Source organism: Natrix helvetica (genome assembly GCF_964273705.1).
Source record: "Natrix helvetica genome assembly, chromosome: 1".
Taxonomy (NCBI): Eukaryota; Metazoa; Chordata; class Lepidosauria; order Squamata; family Natricidae; genus Natrix; species Natrix helvetica.
The window spans coordinates 319,447,534-319,471,030 of NC_138548.1; the positions used below are offsets into that span (position 1 = coordinate 319,447,534).

General features: G+C 37.3%; 1 protein-coding gene across 1 annotated transcript in view; it reads right to left on the bottom strand.

Moving 5' to 3' along the window:
* The window catches only part of LMCD1 (LIM and cysteine rich domains 1), a 66,110-nt gene that overhangs the window by 31,112 nt on the left and 11,501 nt on the right, over positions 1–23,497 (bottom strand). Inside the window, exon 2 of the mRNA XM_081939018.1 lies at positions 6,169–6,257. Within this exon, the coding sequence (XP_081795144.1) occupies positions 6,169–6,257 (89 nt within the window). The remainder of the gene's footprint in view (positions 1–6,168; positions 6,258–23,497) is intronic.

The window sequence follows — 23,497 nt, forward strand, 5'->3', positions numbered from 1 at the left end:
CTTTTGGGTAACACTGATAAAGGCAAATAGGGCTTAAATGTGAGGGCTTAAATAGGGCTCACTATGTGAACATCCCAGTATTAAAATACTGAAATGAAACTACAGGCTCCTAAGGTTGCACATATGTGCTAGACATTCCTGACTCTAAGGGGCAGTGCTCATCTCCGTTTCAAGGCCAGCACTGTCCAAAGATGTCTCTGTGGTCATGTGGCTGGCATGACTAAATGCCAAAGGCGCACAGAACGCTGTTACCTTCCCACCAAAGAAGGTAGCAGTTTCTATTTTTCTACTTGCATTTTTACATGCTTTTGAACCACTAGGTTGGCAGAAGCTGGGACAAGCTCACTCCGTTATGCAGCACTAAGGATTCAACCGCCAAAGTGCCAACCTTTCTGATCAACAAGCTCAGGGTCTTAGCCACTGAGCCACCGTTCCTGGAGTGGAGCTGAAAGGGGAAAGGGAAGCAATATGCTCCCTCCCATATTTGGGCACACCAGGTGCTTTGACAAAAGAAAAAAAAACACTATATAGATATGTATTTGTTCCAACTGGATTTGCCAAACCTCAATCCAGAATGAGTGCTAATATTACAAATGAAGTGCAAGGACTTCTTCTTTTTTTTTGGGGGGGGGGGGGGTTCAGTTCTGCTGTGCACTTCCAAAGTACATCAAGTCAAGGTGATTACATTTCACTTATGAGGTAAAAAAAATAGTATAAAGAGATTTTTAGGAAAACACTGTTAAGGACCAAGAAATCATTTCAGTGTCATTTCAGTGTCACTGTACAAATTGATTCCTTATCCTAAATCGAAATATGAGAAAGAACAAAGGGATAGAATTATATTAATCATAAAGCAACAGGATATGCATTTTTGTTTTCTGCAGCTGCCACGGTAAGGCACTATTTCTAGCCCCTAAAGTTGGCTGCAAAGGATTGCCCCAGTAATAAGGTAGGGCTATTTCCGGAATCTGTTTTGGCTTAGAAGAATACCTGGCAAAAATTCACTCCAGTTGTCAGAGTGTATATTTTTCAACTGTATGAGCAAGATTTCCAAACCCTAACAGGTTAATGGTAAACCCAAAATTAAGCCAAAGAAAAGGGCCCAATGCTGATTTATGTTCTAAAGTAGGAAAGGTCACTCTGGGCCACAGCTAAAAATTTGGATGCAAAACAGTAATTCGGCACTGATTTTTTTCATTGAGAGAAAGAAAGTATGTACACTGAGCCTCTGCTAGGTTCATCACATGTTATTACATTAACCACTCACCCCCAAATTAAATTTCATCTTTGCATTTCACTGCCACACCCTCTGCAGTTGTCAGGAATCAGTTTTTATTTATTTTTTAATATAGCCAGCAGCTGCAAAAAGTTGCCTGTATCAAAACTCAAACTTCAAAGAAAATGTCTGACAAATCTTGACTAGACTAGTCCTGGTAAAAAATAGATATACAATCAAAACAAAATATTGTGCAATGTGGAAAATAGTTTGTGATGCAACAAATAGGATGCCTACCTACGAATGAGAAAAACAAGAAGCATTAATTAAAACATAAACCTTATTTAACTTGTATAAGCCAAGCCCCGACTCTTGAATTCTTCATGTTTTTTACTCCTCAATAATTAAATCTGCTGCTTTCAACCTGAATTTTTAGTGTCAGAGATGGCTAATACCTCATAAAGGAGCAATGTGATGTCTATGGGCCATGGTGGTGCAGTGGTTAGAGTGCAGTACTGCAGGCTACTTCTGCTGACTGCCATCTGCTTGCCATTTGGCAGTTCAAATCTCACCAGGCTCAAGGTTGACTCAGCCTTCCATCCTTCCAAGATGGGTAAAATGAGGTCCCTAAATTGTTGGAGGCAATATGCTAACTCTGTGAATTGCTTATAGAGGACTGTAAAGCAGTATATAAGTCTAAGTGCTATTGCTATGCTTCTAAAAGAACCAAGATTTCATTCATTAATGCTTTATCTCAATTTCACATTATATGAAAAATTATTATTATCAAACATTTTATTAATCCTTTGTGTAAACAGGGGAATGATAGAACTGTTAAGGTATGGAATGATTCCACAGCTGTAAATAGTTCTAGGTTTAGATCTATATCACACTACAGACAAGGCTAATTTGAGAACATCCATGTTAAATATTTTATAGCAAGTGGCAGCATCTGGCTGATTTCTGTTTGAACTTGGATGCTAAATAGCCTGGCTGGGGGAATTCTGGGAACTGAAATTTACACATCTCATAGATCCATACAAGAGTTGCTGAAATTGAGAAACACTTATCCACAGAATACTTAATTTGTTAATTTGGTTTATATATTGCTAAATCAGCATGTGCTCCCAAATGTTTACAACTATGAACAACTAGTGATTTACCAATAATCCTACAGCAGAAATAAAAATAAGTGGGGAAGAAACATTTATGTAACAGCAGCAATGTTTCTCAAAGACCTAACAAAAGACTCTAGTCTTAACCAACTTCGGAAGATCAGCAATGATGATGATGATATAATTTTAGAGTTGAAGCTACTCCATAGGTGTGGGCCACCCTAGAAAATCATCGCCTCTGGGCACTATTCCACTAAATTTACATAAACTATGGATTTGAAGTACATCCCAAAGAGGACATGGGTTGATTTTATGTGAAAAAGTTAATCCTGGAATTAGGCTAGTCTGAAATAATCTGGTTTTCCCCTCTAATTTTTGAGACCCAGAAGAAATTGCATCTTATTTTGTTTAGTTTGCTGTGCTGTGTGAACCCCACCACTGTTTCACAGGAACTTCGACAATTACAGCATACTCAGTAAACTATAATTTAAAAAAAAATTAGCAGAATGCATCAATCCAAAAAATATCAATGATAACAGTTTCCTGGTTGTTAGTGATTACTGTATTTCCTTAACAGCTGTGTACTTTTATTTGCTATATTTGTAACTGTGTTACTTTTTACTTTAAATATTGTTCATTGCCCAGATGGGTAGCTGGATACATAAATTGAATGAATGAATGAACATGCTTTAGAATGGAAAGGCTATTTGTCCATTTTAGTTCTTGTTTTATCTACTATAGCTCTCCAGGAAAGCTAGTTGAGGACCACAGACCATCCCCCAAAATAATTAAGAAGCTATTAATTCAAAGAGCTATTCTTTCTCAAGTCTCAGAAAGAGTTGTTTGCAACTCTAATTATCATATACAATTATCATATATACCATAATAATAATTGACCGCCCAGAGTTACCCTGTAGCAAGATGGATGATCAATAAATTAGATTGATAGACAGATAGACAGACAGACAGACAAAATCCTTTTAGAAAGAAGGACGGACTCTAAATCTGGGTGCTGAATGTTATGTTTTACTCTGAGCTATGAATATCTCAAAATAAAGTGTTTGAGAGGAAAATATTTTAAGCAGCAGCAAATTTACAGAAAACTGAGAGCCACACAGTCTATGTTTTATATTTTCTGCAAAATCATAAAGAAAAGAACATAACTTTTTAGATTTTATACCTGGCAGTTCATTTGATTAACAGATGGTAATATCATTCAGAATTATTTTGGGTTCATTATAACCATAACATTTGTACTGCTGAACATGTGTGGGGAAAATAATGTATTGGCAGTATAAGCTAGCTGCAAATGGAATCAACATGTCCCATGATTCTAATCTAGATTTTAGTTTCCTTAGAAGCTTTACTGAAACCATATTTCTGTCTCATCCACAGATTGGGAATAATTTTATATGAAATGAAACTCATATTTTTTCAATGATGGGCTCACATGGAAGAAATCCAAATTTTAGAGCACTTTTTTCCCCATGATTTCTTATTGATTACAACTGAAATCTGGAGGAATCTGTATCCAAATAACTCTCTCTGATAAACAAGCATGATTCAAATTGGATGATTTGGATTTTTCTCCCTAATAATTTTATTGAAGATTACATTAGACAGATAAAAGTAATAAAATTACATAATATAGAAAAACTACCCCCAAAAAAAATTCACACCCAATTTGAATCCTTCCTTTAATATTTAAATCTCCATTTCTGTTTAAAGAGATTCCCCCCCCCATTTCTTTTCAAATAGTCAAAACCAGCCCCAATTTAAAAAAAATAAATGGAAATACCAATTCATTATTTTAACCTTGATAAAATAAACCGATTTTGTAATCTTTCTTCAAATGATAACTAAATTCAGTTTTTGAAATGTGTGAAATGTACCTGGAAACTGAAATACAAGAATAATCACACCACTCACATATAGAGAGAAGGGAAGAAAAGCTGATAAGCCTTAAAAATGAGGCATGAAATTCAGGGCAAGCATTACCAGAAATCTTGAGGAAGTATCCCAATGGGGAGGGGGAAGAGCCTTCCATTTTTATTTTTTTTTAGTCTGAGGCAGAAACGTGTGCTCAGAACATAAGACTCAGTTAATAGATGGAAAGTAGGAGGAAGCTGGCATTTAGCAAGAACAGTACGTTAACAAAGATCACGACGATAAAATGCAGAGGAAGGATTATTCGAGCAGTTGAGAAAGCTACAAAGATATCATTATTGTGGAAGAAATCCCATTGCCAATTGTGTAAGATTAAAATATAGGTAGGAATGGTGCTGCACCTTTATGTGTATTTTGACTTACTCTTCTGAAAAGCAGATTGAAATCCCAACATGCCCAACAGCATTCACATAAAGTAAGTGAATCAATATCACCAAAAGGTTCAAATATTTGTATTCAACCAAGCCACTAGCATATTTCTAACTTATTCCCGTGGGAGTGAAGGCTTCAGGGAATGTGACATTTTTAAAGATGACATCACTGCTGAAAGCCTGGCATCCTTTGACAGAACTATCTGAGCTGCTACCCACTATTGGAAATGCCAGAAGTCAGGGATACACAATTACTGCATATAAGCCGGCCTTTAACAAAGAACGTAACAATTCAAATGCAGTGAATGAAAAATTAGCAGCATAATGCTACTGATCTGGAAAATTGACAAAGGGCACAATGCACTTTTGTAGCCCTGCTACCTTGATCTAGAGTTCAATTTTCTGAAGGATAAAAAAAAAAAAAAAAACCTATACTAGTTCCAGTCTAGTCTACAGTGTATTAAAGTTAATAAGTTTCTTTCCATTATCTGAACGGTGAAAATGAAAGAAGATTTCAAGGCAAATTTGCATCTTGAATAGGGGCTGCTTTTATTCTGTTTCAGCAACTGAGAATAAAGACAGATGGTGGATTATTGCCAGTTATACAAGGAATTTTAAACATATACTGTCTACACTGCTTCTAATAAGATTTTTAAAAAGCTAGAGATTCCACTAAGCACTTATTGCTAATATGCATCCAGTGTATTTTTCTAGTTTTGACTTAATGGAAGTGAAATCCACTAGATTTGAATGTGGGCATGTATGATCTGAACTGCAGACATGGTATTAATGTGTTCTTAATGCCTATATTATAACATGACATATTCTGTGTTTGTTAGCAGGATGAAGACATTTAATGTAAGGTGAATTCAAGCATCCAATTCAAAATTTTAGAAAAGCAATGAATTCACCAGCCAAACTTTGACACCACTATTTTTACATTGTAATTCCTTCTACATACAAAATCATTGAGATGGGAATTACTAAAGCAAATTTGATATAAAAAGCAAAGACAAATCAACAATATTCCCTTTCTCTGATAGTAATGGATTCCACTAGTATTCCTTCTCACCTATAATCAGGAGTCACCTTTTCCAACGTTTAAATATTATCATAAAATATGCAGCTCACTTTATCAGATGCACCACCTTTTAATAAAATGTGTTAGTCGAAAAAGATTTTTAATATAATAGACTAACACCAATCTCTGACAGTTTCTATCTAAAGAACAATTGATACCTGTTCATTTAGCAATAGTACTTAGACTTACATAATGCTTCACAGCCCTCTCTAAGTGGTTTACAGAGTCAGCATATTGCCCCCAACAATCTGGATCCTCATTTTACTGACCTTAGAAGGATGGAAGCTGAGTTAACCTTGTGCCGGTCAGACTCGAACTTCTGGCAGTGAGCAGAGTTAGCCTGCAATACTGCATTCTAACACAGCTCTTTACAATTGCCCTGAATACAAAGTAAATGAGAGCAGAAAATAGGAGCAAAAGGAATAGTAAAACCTTTACCTCCAAGAATGTGGTTCAAACCCAGCACACTTTTCTCTGCATTTCAAACAAGGCACACCTCTTCCTGATGGTTGATGAGTAATTGAGACCTAAAGAGAAGAATTTTTTTTTTTAAATCTATTTTTTATTCACTTATACTAGGCTCAATTGATACACATCATTACTAGTATACACAATATTTAAAACATGATAAAAAGCAGCTGTAACTGTTCCAGAGAAGAGCAAGTTTAACTCAACATAGTTAATCAAGAGGTATACAAACTGTTGCTACTTGGCCCTTAGTCTTATTTCAAAATTCTCTGCAAATGATGAATTCAAGTCTCTTGTAAAGACTATATTCTCCTTCAGTGAAACCTGCTGCTTCAGTGAAGTTTTGCCGCTTTGGCTGCTTAATGTCAACTTGAACATCACTTTATTTTTGCAGTTTTTGATTCCTTAACCATGGTGGATAGCATGTCTATACCCAAGCATAATGTGTGAACCCAAGGGGATATCATCGTTGGTGAACATGATCATGGTTAATTTTAAAATTCCATTTACTGTTAGCTAGAAATGGAGATTGTTGTGGATTTGCATACTCTGCTTATCCATAAAAACATTAATTGTGGTTAAAGAGAGACAAGTTCATGTAGGTTTACTCTTAATCCTTTCCATCACCGTTTCCAAATAGAACTTTCACTGTAAGATACTCAGTAAGCTTGTTCAAGGAAACTTTCCAATTCTTCAGAAGAAAATGTCTTTCCTAATGGGCCATATACATACTGAGCACACAGAAGGATTTATTAAAATGTAGAAAAACTAAATAGTTGCTTTGGGTAAAAAGTAGGAATATTTTAGGGTTGCTGGGTTTATACTACCTTGTACCTAAAACCCAAAATCAACAAGTTCCAGGTGCAAGAGTCATCTTATACTTTTATAGTTCAAGTACGGAATGGTGTTCAAAAACGTTCAGGCTAAGGGATGTTGTACTAGTATCTGAATGAATTCCCTCCCAGTGGTGAGCTCTGGATCTCATCGCAATCACGCTACAACGATGCCGGACGTCCACCTCGGGCACGTGCACTGCGCACGCATGCGCACACCACCGCCCTGCGATGCCCCAGCTGCTTGGCAAGGTCATGCAAGTGCTGTATGCTGTGAGCGCATGCGCAATTGGCCCGTTTCCCTCAAAAAGAGGTAAGGAATGCAGGCAGGTAGGTGGGCCCACCGAAACACCGTTCTGGTACGGTGGCCGCTGCTCCCACCCGTCCCTCGATTATTCCCATACGTTGTATCTGAAAATAGCAAAAACATGGGATATGCTCAAGCTTACATTAGTATTCCATATATTTTATAAAATTGCATCTGGAAAAAAGCATACAGCTCGAAAGCCTAAATGTTAAATGTCCTATCAATGGTTATGGAACGTTTTCATTTTTAATGTTTGAAGCACATGAATGAAAATCCAAAAACCATGCCATGATTTATATTAGTTTGAGTTATAAAAGTAGCAGTGTCTAGTCTTGGAAACCACACATAACAGATCCACAATATAACAAGTGCAATGTAAAAAAAACTTGATAAACGTCAAGTGTTCACATCCCTACCCTGATTCTCAATCGTTTAAGATGTCCCAAAAGTTAGTTTTATAACACTGTTCTGGTTTTTCTTGATGGGATAATAGGTGATTTGTCCCATAAAGAAACCTATAAAAGCAATTTGAGTTGAAATTAATTTTAACTTGTTGAAGAACAGAGGTTGCTTTGAGTTTATTTGGAGCAAGTGTTTTGACCATTGTCTCTAAATTGGAATTCTTGCCTTTCATCATTTTCTGCAGATTAAATGTGACAGTGGAGTCAAAGAAAGGAAAAACTGTACTGGAAGAGCCAAAAGTTAAGCTGTACCAAAAGGAAACATTGTAGAGAAAAGGATAGCATGGAATGATTCCATAATCATCAGCCTTGTCATCACCTTATTCCCTAGCCCAAGGAATTTTTGTAGAGGCCAAAAATCTAAAGATCAAATCTTCAGATCTGGCAAGAAACTATGCTTGTTCAAGATCCTAACCAGAAAGGTGCCAGTTTGATTTTTTTTTAATTTCCTTCCTTTCTTTATTTTTTGCTGTATCTGTTTTTTTAAATAAAACCAGCAAAATAAGTATTATGCATTTATGTTTCTGTAGAGATTGGCAATATACATACCAGTCAGCACACACACCAAATATTCAATCCCTATTCGGGTATTACTAGCTCATTGTGGTGGAGACTCAATCAATGTCCACAATCCCAAGGGAGAATGTTTGCTTGCCATAAGAGCACACTCTTCAGACCTTTCATTTTGTGCTCAGAAGGTGCAGCCCAGGATTTACAATTAAATGGTTTTGTGTGTAGAGCTAAGCCAAGGCTTATTTAACAACAGTGTGTCAAATAAGTCACAGGTAGCCTTGATCATCTATTGTGGCTTAGCATAAAGCTGCTTACGTGCTTGTGATGAAGCACAAAAAGAGCAAATGCAACCATCTATTTGCAGATGCAAGTTGGCATTATTCAAGACAATACTCTGTTAACATTAGGAGGACACGCCTTAAAATCTGAAGAACAACTCAACTATCTTGGTAGAAGCATCATGGATACAGATGGGGAACAGAAGCAGATGTGAAATGCTGAATAGGCAAAGCAATTGCCGTCTTCCAGCCTAAAAAAAGCATTAATCTTAAATGGAAGGTTACAGAGATGGTAGTTGCGGACTGACAACTGTGGAGTAAGCTTAAAGCCCAATGTACTTAGCACAGGATGTAATAAAAAATATATAGTTTGATGACATTTGAGCAGAAGAACAGAACTGAATGGAATTCTCATTACTGTATGAACTTTAGTTGAATGCTCTGTTATTTTTAATTTCCCATCATTACCCAAAAATGAAGTGTCCACAGGAATGTTAATATACACAAAGTTCAGTATAAGTGTCAATCTAGTAATCATCTTGTTCCTTATTTTAAACTAGACATTTCCTGATCATGAGAGCTTATTAAGTTGTGGAGAGGCTTCCTGGAGTCAAGGGTACACCATGATTGGAGGTTTTCACACTAAGTGAGGACAACAATTTGTCTGGCATAGGATGAAAATTCCTGGGATGGACAGGGAGTTGGACTAGAAGACTTCTAACCTCATGATTCTATGTTCTTCTGCTTACAGTGAAGAATCCTAAACATTTGTAACCTAATTGATAAAGATTGGGTAAACTAAAGATCAAACCTATTTTGCTTTCAGATTATGGATATGATTATGGTTCATTTTTCATTATGGTTCATTCTACTGATATATTCTTTTTAATATTGTAGCTGTACATGGACCTTCTGAAACATGTGTACAATGTAGGTAGACACTACTGCTTTTCAGAAAATATTCCTTTGCTATAACTTTTGACAGAAGAGACATCACCCTGCTGACAAAAGTCTATACAGTCAAAGCTATGATTTTCTCAGGAGTAACGTACAGCTGTGAAAGTTGGACCATAAGAAAGACTGAGCAGCAAAGAATTCATGCTTTAGAATTGTGGTTTTGGAGAAGACTCTTAAGAGTCCCTTGAATTGAAGGAGATCAAATTAGTCAATCCTAAAGGAACTCAACCCTGACTGATCTTTGGAAGGAGAGATATTGAAGCTGAAGCTCAAATACTTTGGCCATCAAATGAGAATCAAGGACTCATTATAAAAGACCCTGATATTTGGAAAGATTGAAGGCAAAAGGAAAAGGGGGTGGATGAAATGGTTTGATAATGTCATCAACACGGTAGGTTTAGATTTGGGCAGGCTCTGGGACATAGTGGAAAACAGGGGAGCTGTGGTCCATGGGGTCGTGAAGAATCAAACATGTCTTGACAACTGAACAAAAACAAAATCTCTTTTGACGTAGAGTAGGGCTCACTATAATAGACAAAAACATGTTCTTACTTAGTATCTTGAATATGAATTTCAGAAAATATTTTTTCACAGATGATAAATATTATTTTAATTGAATGCTTGCACACCAAATACAGCAGAGAGGATGGTTTAAGGAGTTGGCAAAGATAGCAAAACCTGGATTTAAAACCCACTCCTGCTGTCAATGCTATCTGCCAAATATTCTCTTTGCAAACAAGGCCTTGTCTACATTTAGAGTGTTTTATAAAAACCTGCTGTGCAGAAATACAGATTTCTAAATTGTGTTCTGAAGTCTCGTAATTGTTGTTGGCAAACTTTAAGGAAATGAGGGAGTAACTGAAAAGATAAATTTGACCCAGGGAAAACACAATTCAGAAGACAAATAAAGAAGAAATGGAGATTCTTATCCTCTGAGTTTTGCCAGTTCTGCCAACATAAAAGTATTCATTGAAGTCTAACTGAATGAAATATCAAGTTCAGTTTTACACACAAACTAAAAATGAAATATCCTGCAGGAACGTATAATCTTCTCAGATAAATTTAGATATCTGGAGGATGAGAGGAAAACAAATACATTAGAACATGTATTTCCCTTATTTTACAAATCAATATTTCATGTGATATTTCTGACAATATAGTAGTGACCAGATACACAAATATAAGCCAACCCTAGCTCAAACTACAGGCTATGTTGAATGTTCACATTCTAACCTAGAAAAGAACTTAATAGAACCAGCTACAGATAAATGAACATCTGTGGTGCACATCAGTGGTATGCATAGAACATGAAACCTGCACGTTCAGATATAGGTTAAGAACCTCAGTCAGAATTTGAACCCCTAGAGGTGAAATCAATGACAATACTTAGCTAGAGGAACATTGGTGTGGCAGAGATGGCTGGTACTGGCTCATAAGAATCAACTGTTAAATTTTCTGGAATTTCACTGGTTTGTTGAGAGCAAAACTGAGCCACATTGTTGGGATGCCAATCAGTTGTTCAGCTAAATACTAGCTGCACAGCGTGGGGGGAGTAATGGAGTCAGCAGTGATAGTGAGACGTGGAGGCACTGCAATATGGGGTTTCGTTTTGGTGGTATGTTAATAAACTATTATTAAACATTTACCAGCACACCACTGGTGCAGAGAGACCACCAGTGTAGTAGGCTGTATTGCTATAATACAGCTTCCCCTTAGCAAATAGTTACTCATTTCAGCCACCGTTGCATCTAATCATACCAGTTTTGCTGGCTTTCTAATCTGTCTAGAACTTAAAAGTGCAATCAGCACCCAGACAAAATGCTTTTGACAGAAGTGTTCATTTATCTGTAGCTCACAAGTACAAAAAAAAAGATATTTTGGTTGGGAATAAGATGATGAGTAAGACATTATAAAAATGCCAAATTAGGTATGATGCAAACCAAATGGAAAAGGAAAAAAAATCTTTCTTCATTATATTTGAACCCAGAGTCACCCAAATGAAACAGAATGGTGGGAGAATCAGAACAAAAAGGGAATGCATTTTCGCACAACACATGTGGAATGTGTTGTTAGTGGTTCCAACTTGGCTGGCTTTTAAAAATGTACCAGACAAAGTCCTGGAGGAGGGAAATTAATGAAGGATGAGGCTATCAGTGGCTATTAGCCAAGATGGCTGTATATTTCTGGGATGGAACACAAGCAAGAAACAACTATTGCCCTCATGTAGTACTTATGTACATGAACAAAGGTCATTGTAAATATATCTCATTGGCCACTGGCAGTTGTTTCTTATTTTTAATTTAGTTAATTGTACATCAGAAGTGCAATGTAGAAGAAACATCCTCAATCTACTTTCCAATTGTTTGAGGATTGCAACTCCCAGAATTTTATGCCATTCTAGCCAGGAATTCTCGTAACAGTCCTTTCAATATATCTGGATAACATCAGACAGATAAGACTGCACGAGTCAATTTAAATAGTTCATTTGCAAATTTAAAAAGTACAAGAGAAGGGAGGAAAGCTGATTTAAATATTGCTTTCAAAAGAATCAGAAAGAATAAAATCAAATTGTGTGTGTGTGTGTGTGTGTGTGTGTGTGTGTGTGTTTTGTAAGTATTTTGATTCCAGACTATGAACAAATATGTTGGTTTGTGCTGCTAAACTGACATGCAGCTGCTAGGACTTCCATTCCTTAGAACTTAATTGTTACCATAACAAATTGGACTCATAATGTCAAAAGCAATGTAATAGTAGAGGTTTTTACAGAATAAAGGGATTTTTCCCCAGGTTTTTCAAAGAGTTACAGAGAGGTCTGAACTCCATCATCTTCCAACTGCTCAACACATTAGCAGAAACCAACAAAGACCCCCCACAGACAAAGTTACTCCACCTCTGTGGTAGTTTGAATGAATAAATACACTATTCCTAACATGAAGCAATTGACATGAAACAGATTCAGAACGTGTAGTTATTATAATCATGATTTTCTAAAATCTCTAAGTCCAGTTGGGAGTTTCTTTTGATGAATGGCTTGCCATATTCAATCGCTAATCCTCTCGACTGAAAGGATTCCCAAGGCACGTATCTCAGGCAGATGAATTTGTTCCAATGTTCACTATTACGCAGAGCAAGTCCATCAAAATCCTGCTGAAAGACTAAGGAAACTCAGGCATAAAATACAAGGGCAATAAAAGGAAAGGGCAATCATTCATACAAGGTTGTGTGCTGTAGCTTTTCATAGCACAAGGAAAGCCTCTGAAACATGCCCCCCCCCCCTTTGGCAATTGGACCATGGACATTTGTTTCAAGAGAATACTAAAAAAAATCCATTTTATTTTTATGTGTAGCACTATTTGAAACTTGAATATACTTAAAGTCTCTTTCTCTAGCTATGCCAAAAGTAATAATAGAAGTAATACCCAACCTTCCACATTTTGGGTGCTCTCTATTGAACCTTACATGGATTAAATTAAGGAAAGATAAATTAAAGATTGTGTGTGTGGGGGGGAGTCAGCAGTTAAAGATGCTAAATTTGATAGCCCAGGTTCGAGACCCAAGACCCAAGCAACAGGGCGAGCTCCTGTTCCTTGTCCCAGCTCCTGCCCAGATAGCAGTTCGAAAGCATGCAAATAAAAGTAGATTAATAGATACCACTTCAATGGGAAGGCAGTAGCATTCTGTGTGTCCTTGGTATCCACATCACCATGGAACTGTCTTCAGACAATGTGGCTCCCTCGGGCAAGAAACGGAGATGAGCACTATGCCCTAGAGTGCGACACAACTGGACAGGGAGTCCTTTACCTTTAAAAGTACTTTTTTCAAAAGACAACTGGACTTGTTTTTCCTTGAAGACATTTTGTGTCCATTCTTCCATCTTCCACTATTTGGTGAGAACTGAAGAAGCTTCTCAGACGAGAAGCAAAACATCTTCAAGGAAAAACAAAGTCCAGTTGCCTTTTCAAAAAGCACCTTTTGGACAACCATGACCTAGATGACTGAGAATCTCCACAGACACTACATTTAAAGGCGGATCTTCCATCCAACATAAATCGCAGCAGAAATGCTTCTGCTCATGCTGCATCTATTGACATTTTGGTCAAGGATTAAAACATAGTTTGGTGAAGTGGTGAAGGTGCTATCCTAGAAACCAGGAGACTGTGAATTCTAGTCCTGCCTTAGGCCTGAAAGTTGGCTGAGTGACTATTGGCCTAACTCACCTCACAAGATTGTTGTGGGGGAAATGAGGAAGCCTGAGGTATGTTCACCGCCTTGAGTTACAATAAAGACAGTGGGAAAAAACTAGTAAATAAATACAATTAAATAAAAACAAATAGTTTATCCCCTTGTTGTTGTGCTCTTTATAGCAACTTGCTATGTGTCAATAAAGAGGCTTCTTGATTAACAAAGCTTCAATAGATTACAGTTGGCTTTTTTATAGACTAAACTGTGCTATCCAGCCTATTTCAGTAGATCAGTTATACCAATACAAAATATCAGTGATGAGCTGGCAAGATTAGGAAGCTCACAAAATCAAATCCTGTAAGCAAAAGAAAAGTTACTAGACTTTCAATGACTCCATGGCAAGTTAGGACATTCCCGAAACAGCTACGTCTGTTGTCCTATACTAACAGATCTTTGTGTACAGTCTATCCTTGCTTGAACTTCTCCCTGTATTAATGAATACACAGGGCAGAGTGTTCTAAAGTTTACTTTGATTCCAAGGTGAAAAATATGGCAGACGAAGTCTGAATAAAAAGCCAACAGCTTGCTCAAAGCTTCACTCACTGGGAGGAACAAAACCAGAGCAAATATTGGAGGTACAAACAGTTTCAACATACAATAATTTCATTCACTCCTAGAGCTTCATTCTGGCGAAGACTGTAGAGAATATTGTGAAGAGGCTGTAAAACGTTGTGGGAATACTGGAGGAAAAATAAACCCTCTTAGTCTAACCCTCCTCTCTTTTTTCAACCCAGGAGAAAAATGTGTAGAGTTTTCACAGAAGAAAGATGTGCAAACAGAATTTTAAAATGCCATTCTAAAATTTCCCATCCCATTGATAGGTATACATAGGAGATGGGTACTGATGACAGAGGGGAAGGGAGGAAGACAATCCTCAGACAAATGTTTGGAATTAGTGTATGAAAAAAGATGGTCCCATAGATGCTTTTTCAGGAGGCAACTGGACTTTGTTTTTCTTTGAAGATGTTTTGCTTCTCATCCAAAAAGCTCCTTCAGCTCTGATTGGATGGTGGGGAATGGAAGGATTCAAGCTACCATCCAGTCAGAGCTGAAGAAGCCTCTTAGATGAGAAGTGAAACACCTTCAAAGAAAAACAAGTAAGTCCAGCTGCTTCCTGAAAAAACGTCTTTGGAACAACCATGGCCTGGATGACTGAGAATCTCCACAGAAATGCTAAAAGATAGCATAGTATAAATCGGCTGGTAATCTATAAAAGTAACATTTTATAGACATACTGATCAGAGGTGGTATTCAGCAGATTCTGACCAGTTCTGGAGAATTGGTAGGGGAAATTTTGAGTAGTTCAGAGAAACGGTAAATACCACCTCTGACTGGCCCCGCCCACATCTATTCTCTGCCTCCCGAGTTCCTGTTCATTGGGAGGAAATGGGGATTTTGCAGTAACCTTCCCCTGGAGTGGGGAGGGAATAGAGATTTTACCATATCCTTCCTCACAACACCCACCAAGCCATGCCACACCCACCAAGCCACAGAACTAGTAGTAAAACAAATTTGAATCCCACCACTGATACTGATCGTTGATACTTCCTCTCCAGTGTGTGAGACAACAAATCCCACACTGAGGAGGTTAACCAGTGAAAGTTCTACCCTGATATCTCGATCTCACTATGTTTTGAAATACTACATTTATCCATCTCATTGTGCTGAATGATTATCTGACACTTCTTCCAAGTTATTTCACAAAATGACATGCATACCACTTAACTCTGCACATATTTACTAAGTAGTTGCCTTATTCTGAATATCAAATACCTAGTTTGCTCAGCATAAAGTTTACATGTATGATATATTCTTTCACACTCCATGGTAGAATTAAGAGAATGTTTCAAGTAATGAACCTTCTTTTGTCCACAATAAGCTGTATTCCATAACTATTGTCAATGCTGCAAGTCAGCAGTTTTTAAATTATTAAAAATAAATTAACTTAATTAACTTTAAAAAATTAAATTACATTTAATTCCTAGAGCCTCAACAACCAGCTGAATAAATTTTGGTTCATCACAGTTCTTTTTGCAGTCCTTTGAAAATCTACCATTTATTATCTCAAGGCAGTAAAACTCTCCCCCCCCCCCTCTTTACTAATCCTATCCAAGGAGAAAACTCATTTGATTGAATTACCGGTACTTATTTTAAACAATTTTTTTCTTTTGTTTAATATTCTCCATTCTGTTAATAACACTTAAAAGTCCCATTACCAGAAACGTTTTAATTTTGACACCAGAAGTGTTTCATTTTTAATATAGTCAAATTCTTTCAACCTGCACTAATCAAATATCTTGCAAAATTCAACAGATTGGTAAATTGAAATCTGTTAAATATACGTAGGCAAATTCAAATCTTCCGACCTCTGGATATTAAAAGAAAATTTGACAAAACTTATGAAATCACATTTTAGCTCTACAGTATGTGATATAAAACAGGCCAACACAAGTGAAACGAACCAGCTTCTGGCACGTTATGTTTCGTATGTTATAGCAATATTTACCTTGTACAATCCTCAATAATTTTTTATGCATTGCTGATAAGGCAGTTCATTCCCAAGAATTAAAATATAACACTTCCTTTTTTTCTGTGAATACCCACACAAGTACAAAATCATAGCAATTTCTTCCAAAGCCTATGTTTGCTGTTCTTAGAACTGCCCACTGCTCACAAAAGGTGTTTAAAACTGAGAGTATAATGGATAAACTGCAGTAAATCTTAAACATTTAAATGAGTATCGTACATTTTCAGTATTAGTTCCTATAATTTTGTGGAGAATATATGAATGCCTAGAATCACTTCTAGTCCAGATTAATTTTTAATCGTCCAGATAAATGTTTATGCACTAATCTTCCTCATCATGAACAACTGTAAATTAAATTCATAACTGATTTCTTTATGATGAATAAATGTAATGTGCTAATATGATAGCTATGTTGCAAGCAAATACTACAGGATACAAAAACAGGTACTCCAACTGGAACAATTTTGGATAAAAACACAAAATACGGTTTACAGTTAGTCCTCAACTTGTGACAATTGAGCCCAAATGTTGTAAAGTGAGTTTTGCCCCATTTTACGATTTTTTGCACCACATTTGTTAAGCGAATCACTGCAGTTCTTAAATTTGTAACACGGTTAAGTGAATCTGGCTTCCCTAATGATTTGCTTGTCAGAAGGGTGCAAAAGGGGATCATATAACTCCGGGACACTGCAACCGTCATAAATGTGAACCACTCATCAAGCATTCAAATGTAAATCATGTGGCCTTGGGGCTGCTGCAATGGTCACAAGAGTGAAAAATTGCCATAAATTACATTTTTTTCCAGTGCTGTTGTAACCCCGAACGGTCACTAAGTGAACTGCTGTAAGTCGAGGACTACCTGTACTGCCATAAATATTGTTTAGGAGCATTTGATTGGTTAACAGTACTAGGAAGCAAAACAAATTATAATTTGGTCACCCCAGTAATTCTGGCCATTGCTACCACAAGAAAACCAAAGATCAGATAGCTGCCAAATGTCCTCCTGTGTGACAAAGTCATAACAACGCAAGAGTCTGTACTCTTCTAAGTGCAAATACTTGGCAAGATGCCCTTTCCAACTACAATGTGTGAATTCACGATAAGGGAGAAAAGCAGCTTTTAAAAATAGAGCTTCCAGTAACTGGATTTAAATGGATATTTTGGAAAAGGATCCCAGGCACTAAACAGATAAAGAGAAAGTTAATACAGGATAGGTTTCAACTTGCTGGTAGCGAGTCATTTCTCAAAGTTTTATGCATTTTTTTAAAAAAATTCTCCAGTTTTTCTGTGAACACTTCTATGCATGCTGCATTCGGTTTTGCTTTTTTAATGCACTTCAGAGATGTAGGCATTGTTACTTTTAGGAATTCTAATTGGACAGAATTAATTCTTTCTTTTTCTTGGTTGATAGCTGTAATTGCATTAGTTAGTATTAGGAAATTCTACATCGTTCTAACAACTTCTTTTGTTGCTGTATGTAATATTTCAGGCCAGGGGACACATTTGGAATTTTGAAAGTATGTTCTGGCTTGTGATATAAGATAGTACAAGAGTCAAATTTCTCACAACACCTCTTTTACCTTCCCAAGTTTATTTTATCTCTGACTTTTTCCCCCTTGAAGGCATATTGGACCAAGTTCTGTCTCTAGTGATTATTTAACAATGTCTAACTTACTAAAGGTAATGTATAACTAATAAATGCCATAAAATGATTGTTTTTAAAAGACTGACTGTGAAGGCTTTTCTTCACAAGTTCAACCTATGTACCAGACGTTTGGAGAAGGATATAATTATTTGCACTTCAGTCTTCAACAAATTGCTTTTCCTTGAATTTTGAATAACTCACCTGCATATAATGAAAAATTAGCTATTGAATACATCTTTTAAGAAGAAGTTTTGTTGTACTCTTAACTATTAAGTTCAATACAGCATTCACCAACATGGTTTCCAGATGTATTAGATCTGTAACTTCCAGAACTTCAAGTGAGCATGATGCTTGGGAATTCTAAGAGTTGATCTTCAGAACAGCTGGAAAGCATCAGGCAATTTTAGTACAATGGTCCATGAAGAAGCCTATACACCCTATCTGAAACCTCAGTTTTCTATTCCACAGAAACTAGTATTTAGGGTGATTACCCATCCCTTAATAAAAACATAGCAAGTATTACTGTGTTTCCCAGAAAATAAGATAGGATCTTATTTTCTTTTGACTCCCGAAATAAGCACTTGGCTTTATTTTCAGGAGGTATTATTTTTGAGGTGCAGGAGGCGGCGAGTATGGTCACCTCATGGCTGCTGCTGTGTTGCAATATTTTCAGGGAGGGCTTATTTTCGGGGAGGGCTTATTTTAGTACAAGTGCTCAAAAGCCTAATTGGGCTTATTATTCAGAGAGGACTTATTTTTGGGGAAACAGGGTATCATCTCAAGTGGTAAGCAAGTCCAAACATTTAATAGCTGGCCTTTAATTTAGGGTCAAAACTTAGCCCAACTCATTTTTTTTTGAAAAGGCAGAAGGAAAAGCTCTATTTATGTGTTTTTCAGCAACATTTGCTGTTACAAATACCAATTTTTCCACTTACCACATAAGTATAAGGAGTATAAGACACACCTTTTCCCCTCAAAAAAAGGCTGAAAATCTGGGTGCATCTTATACACTGAATACAGCATTTTTTGCCTCCTGAAACCCCACACCTTCACAAAAATGGCCCATTTTTCCTCAATTTACCCCCCCCCCAGCCCCCAGGAGCACTCTACAAGCTTCGTAAAGGCTGTAAATGCCCCCTTTTTAATGAAAACCGAGCCCATTTCTATGAAAAATGGGCCATTTTTTGCTCATTTTTGCCCCCCCCACCCGCGAGGAGCACTCTGCAAGCACCCTAAAGGCTATTTATGCTTTTTTTTGGGGGGGGAATGGGCGGGTCATTTTTGGGAGGTTTGCAGAGTGAAAAAAACTTTTGTTATTTGCCTCTTCAAAACCTGGGTGCGTCTTATACACCGGTGCGTCTTATACTCCAAAAATGTGGTAGCTTTCATCTGGCAACTGGAAGGAAGGCAGTACATCTTACTGGCAAGAAAACAATTTGTCCAAGGTTTGTGAGAATCTGTAGAGATTCTCAGTCATCCAGGTCATGGTTGTCTCAAAGGTGCTTTTTCAGGTGGACACTGGATTTTCTTGTTTTTCATAGCTGACTATACTGTGATATTTTAGTACTAGTATACTATATTCTTTTGAAACTCTAGAAAGAGTGCAGTGAAGAGCAACAAAGATGATTAGGGGACTGGAGCAGTGGTGGCTTTCAAAATTTTTAGAACCTCTTCTGTAGGTGTGGCTGCTTTGTGGTAGTGGCTTGCCGGCCATGTGACCGGGTGGGAGTGGCTTGCCAGCCATGTGAATGGGTGGGCATGGCCAATTTGTAAAATGTGGTGAAACTGACTTAACAACGCTCTTGCTTAGCAACCAAAATGTTGGCTCAGAAACTCTTGCATTTGAAGCACGCAAGTTTTAAAGCTGTCAAGTTACAAGACCCTTGCACCCCTAACCCTTTAGAAAAAAAAAACTCCAGGGGTGTTCAAACTTGACAGCTTTAGGACTTGTGGACTTCAACTCCCAGAATTTCTCCTTCAGTCATGTTGGCTCAGGAACTCTGGCATTGAAGCGTGCAAGTCATAAAGCTGTCAAGTTACAAGACCCTTGCACCCCAACCCTTTAGAAAAAAACCCCAGGGATGTTCAAACTTGACAGCTTTAAGACTTTAAGGTTTAGATAGGACTCTTAGAGGCGGGCAGGGTGATTGGTGAACCAGCCAATCAGTGAGCGGTGGGCGGGGCAAGCGTGGTGCAGACAGGTGGGGGGAGGGAGCTGGAACGAGTTCTAAACGGCACGGTAGATTTGTGGAACCTCTTCTACAGAAGAGGTTAGAACTGGCAGGAACCCACCACTGGAGTGGAGGCTGAAATATATGAAGAACGGTTGCAGTAACTGGGTATGTCTAGTTTAATGAAAAGAAGCACTAGGGGAGACATGATAGCAGTGTTCCAATATCTCAGAGGTTGCCACAAAAAAGTGGGAGTCAAACTATTCTCCAAAGCACCTGAGGGTAGAACAAGAAGCAAACAAGGAAACTAATCAAGGAGAGAAGCAACTTAGAACTGAGGAGAAACTTCCTGACAGAACAATTAATCAGTGGAACAGCTTGCCTCCAGAAGTTGTGAATGCCCCAACATTGAAAGTTTTTAAGAAGAGAGTGAACAACCATTTGTCTGCTATAGGAGCGCTTCCTGTCTGAGCAGGGGTTGGCTTATAAGACCTCCAAGGTCCCTTGCAGCTCTGTCATTCTATTCTATTATACTATATATCACAGGTATATGACTATATTTTTACTAATAAATATTATGCATTACATTGCCATTTAGCAACTATGTTGTACTTTAGCAATTTAACTCTTTGGAATAACCGTTTGTTCAATTGTCTATACTTAAAGGAAAAAAGGCAACATTTTACTTTTTTAAAATCCAGTTTTGAAAACAAATTGTCTGCTTATTGCTTAAGAGAAAAAAAAAAACTCTCCCTGAAGAAGCCAACAAATGTTGAATTCTGCTTTAAGGTCTTTATATTTCATTTTAAAATCAGATCAGTCTAATATTAAGAATCCTATGTTATCCACTCATTTTGTTTTACTTACAGAATATTCTTTCAGCTTAAACATCAACAATGTTTAAGCCTAAAAATGAGCAAATAATGGAAACGTGAGCACCCTGAAAATAGTCTTAATGAATTTCAGATTCTGTACACACCTTTGTCCAAATGCCTGTGTGGCACTGCTAAGCAAAATTTCAAACTGCTATCTGGCTCATTAACTGGCTGCAATCAAGGTCTCATAGAAACAAATTTATTGAGCTAGAGTTCTTTCCTGAAATGCTTTTATCAGAATAAGAACATGTAAGAGAAGTAACATATATGAACTTTAGGTTCCCACAGTCTCTGGGAAACCCAATGTATTTCAGAAACAAAAGTGAACAAAACAAAATCGAGAAAACAAACCGATAAAAGAAGAAATAAGAAATTCACCTAAACCTGGTAGACTAGGAAAGTTTTTCAGCCTCACAATATTCTCGAGTCTACTGACGCAGGAAGATACGAATAGAGAAGACAATGCTGTTTCCTTTCACCATTAAGGAAGATCAGACCTTGGGTTTGAATGATACTTTCTTTCATAATATAGTTAGAGAAAAGAACCAGGTCATATCTATTATTCTGGAATGCATCAGCATGCACATAAACACCTTTATTTTTGCCCAGAAATAATAGATAAGAATATTACATCATGATACCACTATCTCCCACACACATCACTATTCTTCCCTTCCCCCAAATTTTGGTTTCAAAACAAACCAATGTGAGAAGAGGATGATTGGCAAATTGACGTGTATTTTCTCTACATAATCTTTGACTTTAAGTAGGAAGGATGATTAAGTTTTTCCCCAAATTATTACCTGCAATATTGAACAAGGAGTAGGTTGTCTTTCATTTGTTGAGACTAGAATAATAGGAAGATGCAAAGGAAGAAAGGAAAGGAAGCAAACAGGCAGGGATTGCAAATAATGATATATAAATCTCTCTCTGTGTGTGTGTGTGTGTGTGTGTGTGTGTGTGTTCCACCATAACTCTGGAACACCTCGAGCAATTTCAACTAAATTTGGTATACATATAATTTACTCTCTGGAAAAAAAATACTGTGGGGGTAAGACACCCTTGATGTGTGTGTTCTGTTAAGATACAGCCTGTTGTGCCTTAAAATGGTTTCTACTGTACTGCCATAAAGTGGCTTCTACTGTACATCGCAGTGGAGTTGCCATGGTAATGGCTTCACAGTACTCCACAAGGGGGCTCCCTCTGGTAAAGGGGAAAATCCAATATTAGAAATTATGTTTAGTTTGGCCCAGAGATGGGTTGCTACCGGTTCGCACTGGTTTGGAAATTGTGACTGGGTTGTCGAACTGGTAGGGACAGCAGGCTTGTCACACTCCTGAATAGGTTCCCCGGTCGCTGCGGCATTGTTTTTTTGACATTTTTGATGTTCTGCGCATGTGCAGACCTATTTACAGGCAATTGCGCATATGCACGGAGGAAATTCTGCGCTCACCGAACCAGCAGTAATGCCGGCAGAAACCCTCATCCGGATATTTTCCCTCTATAAATACCCTGGCAATACCGGGTTATCAGCTAGTAAGTATATATACGTGCACACTTGCTGAATACAGATTCCTACAACCTCTAGGTATACACATATTTTTGCCTATGTATGAGAGTACTTTTATGTAAAACAGAACAGTTGTATCTATATACCCATATGGAGAGATCAAATGCTTTTATAAAAGAATGTCTTAATTTCAAGGCAGTTTATTTTAATCAGTGGTTACAACTATTAATTATTTTATTCCTTCCAAGCCAACAGAACGTTGGAAAGAAATAATGTAGACTTTGTCTATTAGTCTGGATGTAACTCTTTGAAAACTGAAGAGAACAAAATTTATTACAGGAGGGTTACATTGATTTGAAAAATGGGCCAGATGTGCTTAGAGTCTGCAGATATATATATATCTCGATGCATTTCTATGGGAGAAACAGATGTAAAGTTCCTAATTTCTTTGGTCATGTGGTTTTTTTTTTTAATATGGCCCCTACTCTGTTAATTTATCTATAACATAAATATGCACAAATGCACACGATTCTATCTTGTATACATTTTAGTGGCAGTAGACAACCCTTAGATGAGCAAGCAGGGAAGTTGGCAGCATAAGGGAATTTTGTGTTTATGATCTTGTTTGATCCTGTTCTTTTGGAGAGGAGAAGTGGTGTCAAAATTCAAAGCCGACTTCTTTTTAGTAGCAGGCACTGAAAGAATCACTCAGATTTTTATCAGGGATTGGATTTTCATAATTAAAACTAAACAAAGTCAACCAGCAAGGGGATTTCCCCTTCTCCAAATGTAATACAATGGTTGGAAATTGCTCTACTTCATTGAATGTTCAAATTAGAGATACCATATAATTTAAAAAATTCTCATGGAGGTGGGTGTTTTTGAAGTAGCCAGGCAGCAATCTCATAAGCACTAAGGAAATCAAAGCGATAAATGGTTCCTATAACAGCACTTCAAGCCTTCTAAAAACTGAGGGGCAA